This window comes from Ornithodoros turicata, chromosome 7 (assembly GCF_037126465.1).
Source record: "Ornithodoros turicata isolate Travis chromosome 7, ASM3712646v1, whole genome shotgun sequence".
Taxonomy (NCBI): Eukaryota; Metazoa; Arthropoda; class Arachnida; order Ixodida; family Argasidae; genus Ornithodoros; species Ornithodoros turicata.
The window spans coordinates 51623078-51636781 of NC_088207.1; the positions used below are offsets into that span (position 1 = coordinate 51623078).

Genomic DNA, 13704 nt, shown 5'->3' on the forward strand with positions numbered 1-13704 from the left:
TATTTGCATATTCGTTGATGTAGATCATGATGGCGTGAATATTTCATACTGCAAGAAGTGCTTGCTTGATGCATGTATATCATACTGTTCTTTCGCTCGCAGCTACAATAAGAACAACAACAATGAAGATCGCCTCTATCGGTAAGAAACTAGCTCTCGGTTTTTCCATTTTATTCATCGTTGTACTTTGACACCATATTCAAGTGAGCGCATGCAGCGAGTGCAAGCGTTGTTAGTCTGTGCTCGATTTTTGTATTGACTGTATTTAATTTGTATTTTGCAGTTGCCGCTATCCTGTCGGTGGCTGTCGTTGCCTCAGCTGTGCCATACGTAAGTGCTTTTGTTTTGCAACACCAAGCATCGGAACAGCGTTTCCGATTCTGTTGACCCCCATGTGCTTCCATTATTCCAGGACTACTCCGGCAATGCTACCGAGTCTCCTCAGGCCGCTTACCTCGGCCTCCCCTCCGGCTCCGATGACGTTGTTCGCCCCATCGACGTGACCTTCTCCTGCGCCAACCGCGGTCTTGGATACTACGCCGACATTGCCAACCACTGCAAGGTCTTCCACGTCTGCAACCCAGTCCTCCTCGCTGACGGCACCGTTGCCATGATGCAGTACAGCTTTTTCTGTCCCAATACCACCGTCTTCGATCAGCAGACCCTCACCTGCACTTTCCCCCCTGGCACTGCTCCATGCCAGCAGGCCGAGAGCTTCTACCACCTCAACAAGCACTTCGGCAAGACCGGATACGCATCGGTCCCATCTGCTAGTCCCGTGGTCAGTGTCCCTACGCTTCATTTTGCTCGGTTAGGCAAACAAATGTGGGAGTCGACGCGCAAACAGGTGCGGCTTCCGTCAAGTGACTAGGTTAGCGATTAAGGGTCGTTCAGTAGTCGTAGCAATTGTGTCCCTTCTAGCGTTAATATTACAAGGGTCACTGTGCGGGTAATCAAAACCTCCTCCTTCTTTCAAGTTTAGCGTCTCTAGGATGTCGTGGCATATCATGGCTAATGTGAATTTTCGCGGTTTAAATTTATTTTTAAAAATATATTTTACTTCACCCAGGTTGCTCCCCCATCCGTGGTTGATGGCGCCAAGGTCCCGTACTTTGGACAAGTCGCGCCTCATCCCCAGCAGGCTTTCCCCCAGGTGCAGCAGGTCGTCCCTCAGGTGGTTCCCCAGGCGCCCGAGGTTGTGCCTCAGCAGCCCAAGGCTCCTTACCACGCTGTCAAGGCTGTCCACCCTGAGAACAAGGTTACCTACCCGGAGACTAAGGTCCCCTACCCAGAGGTCAAGGTTCCCTACCAGCAGGTCCCCGTCCACAGCTACATGCCGGCCCCTGGCTACGAGGTCTACAGGCCCGCTGCCTACTACTACGCAAAGAGTAGTTAAATGAATGTAGCCGTGCACCTCGCTCGTTTTATTTTTGATTGAACATGCTTCTGTAAATAAATGCGCATTTTTAAACTTCGGCTCGTCTATGTCGCACGTTGCACTCTCGGCAGCGATGAACGTCACACGCAGTGTATTTTCCGGGTGGTCGGGTGGGGCGATTACGCAAGTATCCTACAAAGCATAGTAAGTACAAGTGCTTCGGTTTAGGTTGAACTGCACGTGGTCCTCCGGAGTCTAGGCTTTTGGCGCTAAAGCTATTGAACCAAGGCATGGTTTTGGGCCTTCCCTTATATTTCCTTATCCCTGTTCCCCATCTTATCGTCAGCATCTATTGTTGTTGTTGCCGTTATCCCTGTCGTCTGTGTGGCATTGAAACAACAACGAAAAAAGAAAAATATTTGAATGCAGAGTGGTGGATAGTAATAATCACAATAATCCATGACTTTACGTTGGGCGACAACAACGTGTTGGACGTGGCAGCTTTCGTAGCATTTTCTGATGCGAATGACACTATATGGTAAAATCTAAGCTTCGCGTGAATAGATGCCACTTCCTTTAAATGCAGAGCTGAAGAGGTAGACTGCAATATCTGTTTTAGGTTTTACGGCTGCCAGCTTTTTAACCTTTGCTAGTCTTTCGAACCAGCAAGCCGTTTTGAAGATGCTTACTGTTTCATTCCAACGTGATCTCTAAAAAGTCGTTTCCGACAGGCGGAAATAGAATCGGCCACGATACCACAGACATTTGCTAATGAGAACAAGCCACACTTAAGCCATCACTGCCCTCAACGCATTAACCTCATGCTTTCCTTTTAAAGTCATCTTCTGTGATCCATCTCATCATTCTTTCACCGTTTGTTAGTCATCTTTTTTTGTCATCTTTGTCTTTAATCTACCTCATCCTTCTTTCATCATTTGTTAGTTTATTCTTTATTTCCTAATTCTTTTTCTTTTTGTTTATTTCCTATTTCATAATTTTCTTTATTTATTTATTTCTTTCTCTCTTTAATTCTTTTCTTTTTACTTATTTATTATTTCTTAATTTTCTTTGTTTCTTTATTTATTTCTGGAATAACAAGCCGACGTCTCGTTTGGCTGACCTTTCCCCCGTTTTTTTTCTTTTCGTCTAATAAATATATCTCCACCCCCCCCCCCCCCCCCCCCTCACGGCTCAACGTGTTCTCGCACACAAACACGTGGCTGTTGAATAGAAGCCGTAAATAGCCTTACTGGCACTTCACTATCAAAAGCCGGACGGCGCAACCATTCAACGCCACGCGTACAATTTGTATCATGTTTCCCCTTTTGCATCGCATTATCCTTTAAGTGTCCGCACACAAGTGGACGCGTGTAACACGACAAAGGAACGACGTACGCGAAAAGACCGGAAACTCATATGCTGTCATCGAAACAAAGCCAAGTTGGTGCCGTTATAATGTTGTGAGGGACATCCTGGCTACTTCCTAAACATCCTAAATGTCACGTGACGGCAGTGTGTCTGCTACCTGGTCTGTCGTCTGCTACGTGGTGCCGAGTTTCATGGCGGCTTGTTAACGATTCGGAGCACGAAGTCACAGACGGTGAGTGCAGTAAGTTGTGTATTGCGCCCATATTTTATTTACCCAACCTCTATTTATTTCGCAGTGGTCGTAGTTGGATAGTTGGTAGATTAGTGAGAAGAAAATAAATAAATAAAATAAATAGGGCTTGGAATATGTTCATCTCTCAACAGTGTAGCAGTTTCGGTGCACGGTAAACAACACTTAGGTGGGCAACATTAACCCAGAGACTGTGGCTCCGACTTTGTCAGAAGTGACACAATCACCATCTTCCTCAGAGTCATTGTACTCTTCTTTTTCATTAATCATATGCAAGATATCGTTTGCAATGGCCTCTGTTCCTCTTTTGCGTCGTGTCCTGGTCAATACAGAGAGTGTTAGCGCATCGTACGTTATCCCCTTTGCGTCCGGAAGGGATAGCGATGATGGTTGTGCGCACACCCACAACAGAAAGAGAGCTTCGCGTAGTGCGCATAGTGCGCGCGTAACGCTATCCTCTCCGTACGCAAAGGCGGATTCCTCTGAGTTGAGCAACGCAGGCTGTATGCATTTTCTAAAGTGCTTCATTAAATTTGTCCGTACTTATTTGTATTTGAAAAAGAATGGACGGGCATCTGACGATCAGCAAGCCGGCAACGTTGAAGACCTTCACAGTAAGAGGAGGCCTGCTATGTGCCATAGGGTGCATGATCATCTGTAAGTCTTCTTAATCGAGCACGTTATACGAAACCTTGCAGTATTGTGTCGTCCTTTTAGCTTTGCTCTCCTCCTCTCCTTTCGCCTCCTCGGCTTTGGGCTGTCTTTTTCTTTTTCAGTGATCAATTTCGAGTATGAACTACCGAACCGCCCGATTTTTAATCGTCATGGAATGAAACCTTACAATGGCTTTATTGTTTTGTTTTGTTTTGTTTTGTTTTTTCTCTCTTGCAGTCTTCTGTGCTGTCTTCGATAAATATGAGTTCGCAATAACAGCCTGCAAATATAAATTCCAAGGTTTGTGGCAAATACTTTGCTCTTTTGGAAGCTCGAGTCTATATTGTGTGACATCTGCTTCGAGGTATTCCGGCTCTTCCTTGTTGACTCACTGCCTTTTCCCTAACTCCGGCGTAGACTCAAAAAGTGATATACTTAGCAGTTGGAATGCCGTTGATACATTCTTCTTTCGTGCTCGTGAAACGGTTGAACGGGATTAGTGGTGACCAACGACGACCCGATAACCTTTTCAAAAATTCTTACGATTCTTACGGATACTTAAATGGACGGGTTATTAAAGTGAAATGACGAAGTTAATTTAGGTTTGTACCTGTGCACCTCTCTGCAGGCTAGAGAGTCAATGTTCGATGTAACGGAGGTGTTTGGCTTCTTGAGTCGGTGCGACCTGCACTGGGTGGGCCAGTCCCATGATGCCTTTCGCACCTCAAAGGTTCGATTGTACAGCCTGTATACAGAAAGCACACCGATTGCCCATATGAAAATAGACAGCTTTTAGCATTGCTGATTCGAGCTTTGGCCTGAGAATGCGCAAGCGGGTCACCGTATGGAAACATACGTAAAGAGGTAAATAAGTGCGACTCAGGCTGAATTTTGGTAATTTTGCTGATAGCTGTATATTTTATGACTTTTCCCATCCCTATAGGCCTGTGGAAATAGGTACTGTTCTTAAAAAAAAACGTACTAACGTTGAACCACCCTGCAGCTCTCCCTTTTCACTACTTAATTGCGTTATATTACCATCAATTATTGCGTAACACCAATCAAAAATTCATACAAAAATAGTACACACATCCCACCACCACCGCCCCGTAGTATAGTTCATCCTGCCTATACAACGAATTTAAAGGGGCCCGTTTTAAATGCAACAACTGTTCCTTCTCGATTTCATTATTCACATCACATTCATCGAGTTTGCTTCGCGGCGTTAACACAGAAGAAAAACAAAAACAAAAAGAAAGAACATCCATCGAGTGGAACAACCTTCCATCTAATCTTGGAAAAATTACAGACCCTCCCAGGTTTTGAAATTGGGTTTAACACTTCTTCGTGACCATGCGTTTTCCCCTATCTTTTTCTTGCTTGTGTATTGTTTAGTTATTTTGAATTTGTGTGTTGAATTGTGTGAATTTGACTTTATTAATTGTCGTTCTTTCTTTTTGCCTGTAACCCCATTCCTCCCATGTCAATAAAATTGAATTGAATCCAATTAACCTCTTTCCCAGGGACTTTTGGAAGTAAAAAAATTGTTGACGACGGTATCATAATACGAAGTAAAACTAATATTTCTAAACGCGATGCTGCGTTTTTTTTCTTTTTTTTTTTTTTGCTACAAAGTAGACTCCGCAAACATAACACATCTCTAACTAATTTCTCCCTCTAATAACATTTTAAAGGAATCATGCCGGAGCAGCGTACCACGAAACCCAGAAGAAAGCATTTCAACGAAACCACGGACAACATTTTCTTCTTGGAGACAGCCGGTTCCACCTGCATCAATGCGAGGCAGTCGTGCGCCATAGAGTCTGCTGCTCTGCGTAACCCGGCCACGAACATCGTTTTTCTTACTGCGAAACGAATGACCTGGAGGTGCAAGTTGCTGGACGTCCTCACACAGATACCGAATTTCCAGCAACATTCTGCGCCCTTCGAGGACCTCTTCCGGGGCACCGTCTTGGAGTCATGGCACGAGAACGGACCGTGGCGAAGAAGTCCATTCCGTGTCAATCACCTGAGCGATGCTCTCAGATTGGTGGTGCTGTGGAAGTTTGGAGGTGCTTATGCCGATTTGGACGTCGTGGTACTTGAGGACATGAGCACACTGAAGAACAGTGTGGCGAGGGAGTTGTTCCCTGCTGTGGGGAATACTGTCATGGTGTTCGACAAGGGACATCCATTTCTTCTGGACTGCATGAAGGAATTTTCTGTGTCTTACAAGTAAGTAGGTCCATGTTACGTCTTTTTTTTTTCTTTTCGTGTTAGCACCGCGAAGCAACTGTGGCTATGTGCGGCGTACAGATGAGGACAGATGGAGACAGGACAGCAGGATGGAGTGGGGGACAGGGGAGTTAGTATGCGTCCTGGGCCGACTTCAGGGGGAACAGTGCCCCGACATTCGTCTGGAAAGTCTTCGGAAAACCCAGGGAAAACCTCAGACAGCACAGCCGGTGACAGGATTCGAACCCGTGTCACCTCCCAGTCTCGGCGTGGAAAGCCATCATCCTAACCACTATATCCCACGGGAGCTGGTTCATGTTACGTCTGGAACACTAGTGAGATGCAAGTGTTCTGGCTTATAACATGGTGAATTTTCGGCGATGAACAGCGCTTATCCTGCTAGTTGAAGAGGAAATCAGTACACTACAAAGAATGTTATAAATTAGAGCAGTTTATAGACGCTTTATTTAAAAAATTCCAGGTATACTGGACACTGAAATTGTAACGGCCCCCGTTATAAGCAGCAAACTGATTTGTGCTTCGTGTTCGAAACACACTTTCAGCATTATAATGAGATGTTCGTGCGGTTTCGAGTTTTTTCAGATGAGGCGGTGATTATGAAATGGTTGCCTAAAAGTGGGATTCACCCACGCAGTTTAACATCTAACTCGTGGACTGTGACGTCTGCCTTCGCTGGAACGACATGTATTGCCTAATAACAATTATGAACACGACGTCACACCCACGCACCAGGTACCTCTAGTTCAGAGCTGTACACGTTACCCAAAAAAAAGTAACTGAGTACGTTACTCGTTCCTTCTGAAAAAAAGTAACTAAGTACGTTACTCGTTACTAAGAAATAAAAGGAACGCGTTCTCGTTACTCGGAATTAAATGGTTACTTTTATACGTTACATTTGCAACATTTGCTTTATTTTCCTCACGTCATCCATGAATTGCATTTCAATAGCAACTGGTACTCGAAGCTGGCATCTTGAGCTCGGAGTCTTCAGCAGTTTCAATCATAGCTTGAGATTTGAGAAGCTACCCGTCAAAAAGAACTCGTTACGAGTTAAGTTACCGTGTGAAAAATGCAGGTAATAACGAAGTTCCTCAGCCTGAAATGTAACTCACAGTCACAGAGTTTCTTGAAAAAAAAAAAAGAAGGAGTTACTTCCAAGTTACTTCGGACACAAAATAGCAGTGCACAAGTGGAGCGCTTGAGCAGTTGAGTTCTACGTTGAGTTGCCTGCGGAAGAGTTCAACACGCTTGGATCGTTTTCGTTTTATGTCAAACAATTCAAGCGCTTTGCATCTTAGTCCCTGTGGGCGCACAATGGTTCAGCTTCATTTCTATGGCAGCGGTTCTTACTTCCCGAATATAATACTCTCATTGATTGAGTATCACGTTCTGTGGGATAAAATGCCATGAAAGAAAGGGAGAGAAAACAAGAAAATAAGTGGACATGAGTGAAAAGTCAACGAAAAGTAACTTGGAACTTAGCTTAAGTTACTTTGGCAAAGTTACCTGAAAAAGAAACGAGTTCCTCTGAAAGTTACCACGGGGCAAAAGTACCGAATTAAGTTACACGTTACAAAAAAACAAAACAAAAACAGGAACTTAGTTACAGTAACGAGTTCCCTCGAACTCTGGTTTTATTCATACGACTCTGACGCGTGAATGCGAGGAAGTCGCCTGTGTTGGAGCTCGGTGTGGTCGTTGGTCTCCCCGTTGCTGGCGTGCTGACGTCGCTCAGGTCTTTTTTTTAGCATCTCAGGTACAATCTCTCGGCGGGAAGTGTCGGTCAGCCAGGAAACCTTGAAACGCGGAATGACAGCTGCAGCAAGGAGGAGTCTCGAACCACGCGAGCACCAGCGAGGTAGCGTTCCACGCGTTCCAGAAGTCTCTCCATTTCGCGTTTGTTGAACCTTTGCTCGTCGTCGTGAGTCCTTCCGTGACAGCATGGAGGCATCCGAAATTATACCAACATGCTTCCGGCGGTCTTTACACGTCCTTCGAAACGTGCGGATTTTGCGGATCGGATGCGGATGTTTCGTTTTGCTCAGCGGATTGGATGCGGATGTAAACGGTTGTGTATGCTGCGGGTATGGATGCGGATAACGTGTGGGCGGATGCGGGTCGGATGCGGATGCCAAAAATCTCATCCACGCAGGGCTCTAGTCCAAGCCTCGCGCATCAACCTCACGCATCAACGGCGTGGAATGGTGGCCGCTAATGACGGGAAAAGTGCTCGCAGCCGTGGTTGATGGTAGTAAGAAGAAGAAGAAGAAAAAGGAACGAGTACCTTGCAATAACGCGTTACCGTTTCTTTTTTTTTTTTTTTTTTCTAACTGATAGCGAATTCGGGTGGTCATTTCGTAGCAAAACGGCGGAGCGCTCGGAAATTGCTAGGTCGGCGACCGAGCTGGATCACGTGACCGTTGCCACCCGAACATGATTGCTAGGAATCTAGCGGTTTTAGGTACTTGGATCACGCTAGGGGCGTCGCGGTCGCAAGTCTTCGAGTTCTGTCGTCTGCTAAACCACGTGATTTCAACATGCGGGCCAATGAGGGCACTCGCCACCGTTGCAGTGCGGATGTGATGACACCGGATACAGTTGAGCAATCTGCTGCTCGATCGTTTTGAGACCGGGCAAAAAAAGTGCTAGCTAGCAAATTCCGAGCGCCCGGAAAGCGCCAGGCGAACATGCGAGATTTGCTTCATTTTGACCAAGCGAACATGACTGCTCGAGATCTGGCAAAAAAAGTTGCTCCGAAATGACCACCCGAATTCGCCATAAGTACGTTACTAGTTGCATTTTTTGCAAAGGACCTTGGTCGTTACTTAGTTACCAATAGTAACGTTTTACGTACAGCTCTGGTCCAGATGTCAACAAATAATCTCACTCGAACGGGGACTCTCCGTTCCTCCTCACGAAGATCGCGCCCTCCATCGGGAACCTGGAGAAACGAAAGAGCGCGAATTTGAAGCCACGTGACCTTGTTTATATCTCGCTTTCGCGCTGGTATAGACCGTTCCCCGTCGGATTCAATTTATCAAACGAGCTTATTTTGTATAAAGTGCGGGCTCCTCCTTCCTCGTGACTACGTGGGTCAAATGGGTCGACTGAGTTTCCACGACAGTTGTTATTAGCACCTCGTTCGCAGCTGTTATTAGCGCCTACAGTAATTATGAATGCCGGAACAGACTGGCAATCAACGCACAGACGCGAACGGTTCCGACGTCCGACCACGGCTAACTTGTGTAATGACGTTGCCATAGTGACGTGTGAGTACGAACGGCCGAGGATTAGCTGCGCGATGCACTCTCGATTGCGCCATTGCGCTATCCCGGCCATTAGCACAACACGCTTGTTTGCATAGAACGAGGGAACGCAGAGCATCGCTTTCGGTGTGCAGTATGCTCTGGTGCCTCTTTGATCATTAGAACGCACGTCTGGCTTTAATTCGGGCATCCAGATGTTTTCTCACTTTGTTTTACATACAGGTTGATTCACCTAATTAACGCTGCATAAATCAAAACTCCATACCGTGTCTTTACGTGGCCCTATCCATGGGCGTACGGAGAGGGGGGCAAGGAGGGTCATGCCCCCCTCCAGGAGCATCAGGCTCACTTGTGAAAATTATGCGCGCTTTATACTATATGGGATAAATGGGAGACAGAAGACGAAAGTAGGGGAAGTAACAAAAAGGAGTTTATTAAAACTTAAAAGCTATAAAAGTTAGGGGTGATGTCTACGCTACTGCGGAAGCTCCACCTTCTTCGGGAAATGGTCCCGAAATTCTGAATCCCAAATCCCGAAAAAGCTAAATGTGGCCACTAATTATTTCGTCCCGAAGAAGGCGGAGCTTCCGCCGTAACGTAGACATCACCTCCCTTTATAGCCTTTTAAGTTTTAATAAACCCTCTTCTGTTACTTCCTTTAGATGGCTTCTATGGCTGCACGCAGAGAAACAGATACTCATGGAACGATGCGACAGCACCAGAGGACACGTGTTTCGCCGTGTTTGCGGCTCGTCAGCTCTGGGTAGCTGCGCATCGTTCGGAATTGGCAAATCAGGGGTCGCCCAGCGAGCGATAGAAGCCATAGAAGCGCGTGCAGCCATAGAAGCCTTCTTTAATGGCTTTTTTTCCCCTCATTATAGTTCACTGGCTTGCACTGTGGCATTGAGGAGTGCTCAGTCACCCTCCCAGATGTATATCGCTCGCTGAGCGACCCCTGGTTTGCCAATTCCGAACTATGCGCAGCTACCCAGAGCTGACGAGCCGCAAACACGGCGAAACACGTGTCCTCTGGTGTTGTCGCATCGTTCCATGAGTATCTGTTTCTCTGCGTGCAGCCATAGAAGCCATCTTAATCTGTAACTTTGAATTTCAAACACGTCTAGTCTGGAATGGCTTCTTTTTTCTGCATTATATACATATATATGTGTGTGTGTGTGTATTGGCATCAAATTTCATAGGTCGTCATGAGTTTTCTCATATATCATAATAATATGAACCTCTGAACACCCGCACAGTACGCACAGCGTCGTCTCCAGAAAAGGAGGTGGAAAACAGCAGCGTCTGCTTTATTTGTTTCGTGCCACTATCACCATCAGTAGGTAGCGCAACGTATTTTTAGGCACTGTTTCAGTCGTTGTCACGTTCCGCTTTTGCTGTGGCGCAGATTAATGAAAATATTTCAGCTGTCGACAGTCGCTTGGGCCACCGTACAGTTCTTAGAACCGTTGCCTGTTCCGCGCACCCAGCGTAAACAATTGACTTTATTATGTACGGAAAGATATCTTCAAATTGGAACCCATCGTTGCAGTCTGGCTTTCAGTTGCCAGACCTCGAACGCGTAGCTATATTTCAGCTGTCAGGGCAGGGCTTCGTAGCCACATTGTCCGTGAGGAAGCACTGTACGGTTTTGTGGAGTGCTCTCGCCGCCGTCTGACATCTACTCGTCTTTTCCGCCACGTTCAGTGTAGGATGGCTGGACACAGAGATGTCACGCTCGTTCATCCGCTAGATAACATAATCTATCATACTCACTCCGCTTCCGTATTGGCTCTCAAGACCGGCCACATGACACTATACGCTGCGTGGTGGCGCTGCAGTATCTCTCCTAGCGCGCTATGCGCCTCCTTATCTCCAGCGGCGCATGTAGTTGACGGACTAGATTTATTTTCCTTCTTAAGTTGAACACCACTACACTGTACACCAGTAGGTGTTCCGCGTTCTCCGGTGCTGCAAGTCGGACAGTTCAGCTTTCGGGCGACCCTTATCTTGTAGCGAATCATCCAGCCTTCTCCATGCGCATTCCTCAAACTTTTGTTCTCGTGTCATAGTAGTGGGTGAGGCTGTTCAACATAGAAGGACAAAGACAACACGAGCCTCACAACGGCCAGTTTCGTACTTCAACTGAATGATGGCAGTTGAAGAAAAGACACCGGTAGCTGACTCGAACCCACATCCTCTGATAGCCGGTCAAAGATGCTACCAATAGAGCTTCTCGTGTTATGGAAACATTGCCGAGACAGCAGCGCCACAGTGGTGGGTGCCGGTCACCCCTGGAACTATTCGCATGTTATAGCGTTTATGACCACGTGTTTTTGTGTTGCCCACCAGAGGACAGATCAGGTGACAATGGCGTCGTTCTCGGGGAACCCTATTACACCACGCTAGCTACTCATGGTAATCCCGGCAACCAGATGGTGTGGGTTCGAACCTGTCCTACTGCTGGTGCATTTTTCAAGTGCCGTCACACAATTTATGTTCTCGAACACGAAGGAAAGTAACTGTAATTTAACTGTGACAGTAGTCCTCATGTTCATCAGATCCGCTGTCGCAAACTTTGTGCCCTTCCTTCTTCGGTGTCCCATGGCAAGTTGCCCGGTAAGTGTAATGCCGATATGGTTGTAGTCGGTTAGCGCACTTGACCTGTGTAACAATTATAGCATTGGCTTCCGCCACATCCTACCTTTCTCGACGACTGCCACATTCTGAGCTCTTATGTTCTCGCCCTCTTTCTTTGCAGGCCTACATTGTGGGCCTACAACGGACCGAGACTCCTGGAACGCGTCCTCCTCAAGTACTGCTCAGAGACCGCGCTTCGGAGCGAGCCCTACGTCAACTGCAGTGGTGTGACTGTTCTGCCGGATAAGGCGTTCTATCCCGTCCGTCAAACCGAGTGGGAAGCACTGTTTCGGCCTGAAGACTTGTCCCGTGTTCTCAATGCGACATACGGCAGCTACACGGTGCATTTTTGGAATTCTTCCAGCAAGACGAAGAGACTCAGCATAGGGCTGAGCTCAGCGTACGATGTGCTTTCCCGGTTTTCGTGTCCTGCGACATATCGGTTCGCGAAGCATCAGGGGCAAGTTTGAAGGATTAATGGAACCGTGTGCGACTTAGCCATTACCAAAATCAGAGTGATAGCTTTATACGGTCTATCAACCGTATGGACCCGTCTGGCCTTATAAGGCTAACCGTCCGTCGGGTATAAAATCAAATCAATTAATCAATCAATCAACCATCCGTATGACACCCTATGACTGCGTGACATGGTCACGTTAAGGCCCTAAGAGATGACATTCTCATTGCACGGTACTTTGTTCGGAGTAACTCAAGTTTGGCAACGTTCGCTTCAACGAGTATACCTGCGACTCGTGGATGCCTTCAGTACACATGTGCAGAAGGTCTCCGTAATTCTTGGTATCACAAGTTGTCTACGTGCGCTGATGTCAACACCGTTCGGCGTAAAAGTTGCATTTTACTCAGGCTATTCGTTTTGTATTCTCTTGTTTTCCGGAGCAAGAAGCAGTTCATCATAACAGTCTCCTTATATTTTCCACGTGTGTTTAGCGATTTATTCTGTAATAAAGCGTCTCAACGGCCTTTCAGCAGTGATGATGATGTTGAATGGAACAATAACTTTTGGTAACGTTTGCAGTAGTAATCTGTAGACATTCCACTGAGTTACCATCGCAGACCTATATTCTTCTGACCACATTCTATTCGACATGGTAGGACGACCTTTGGGAATGGTTACCTGCACTGGAACTGCATCATCTCATAGGAAACTCTTGAAGCAGGTGTTGAACGATGATAACACTGCAGGTGGACTTGAACAACCGGCAGTACGTTGATATATTGCCAACTATAGGATGGGACAAGCGCAATGCTTGCCCACGCTTCAAAATACTAGTACGGCTCTCGCCCTGAAAACGAAGAGCAGGCATGCACTACTTTCCACGGCGAAGAACGCCGATTTGAAGGGAGACGGCCGTTTCTAGCTTGTTAATTGGCTCTCATCGGCACAGCGTAGGGATGCTAGTGGTACCTACAAAGTAGTTCGACGTAACCAACTCGTGCACGTGACACCGCTTTTCAGTTTCCGTTTTGCTCAGTTTGGGAGCGGTGTATAACTATGGTAGTGTAACACCGTTTTCCACCCAGCCTCACCCCCAGCGCTTCTGAGGCCACCGGGTCACTGTTTGCCGCCCAAGGCAGAAAGGAGTAATGCAATACCAGGGAGGAAGCACACGACACGTCTGTCTGGCTCGGGCGGCAAACAGTTTTCAACGTGCTCCCCCGGCCAGATGGCGCTGCGCTTTCAATATGGCGGCGTCCATAGGCGTCGTCATGCCCCCCCCCCCCAAATATTCTGCTCTGCCCCCTCCCTGGAAAAAACTACTGGCGGCGTCCACGGGAACACTGTGTATGTTTCTCTGTTAGATTTCTTCAAACTGCTGCACATATAGACCAGCAGAACGCAATAAACAGTATATTACTAAGTAGTTCAGTGTCCC

The 13704-nt window shown here is 46.8% G+C and overlaps 1 protein-coding gene and 1 long non-coding RNA gene across 2 annotated transcripts; both read left to right on the top strand.

The window, feature by feature from the left end:
• The first annotated feature begins 2629 nt into the window (after positions 1-2629).
• Positions 2630-3951, top strand: LOC135400041 (uncharacterized). The gene is made up of 3 exons (XR_010424496.1): positions 2630-2978; positions 3559-3653; positions 3888-3951. It is a non-coding gene; the product is annotated as an uncharacterized LOC135400041 (long non-coding RNA).
• A 1398-nt stretch (positions 3952-5349) lies between these two features.
• On the top strand, positions 5350-12799 carry LOC135400638 (lactosylceramide 4-alpha-galactosyltransferase-like). Its single transcript, XM_064632469.1, has 2 exons — positions 5350-5885; positions 11931-12799. The coding sequence occupies exons 1-2, from the start codon at positions 5350-5352 to the stop codon at positions 12277-12279; spliced, it is 885 nt and encodes a 294-aa protein (XP_064488539.1). The 3' UTR covers positions 12280-12799.
• The last annotated feature ends 905 nt before the right edge of the window (positions 12800-13704 follow it).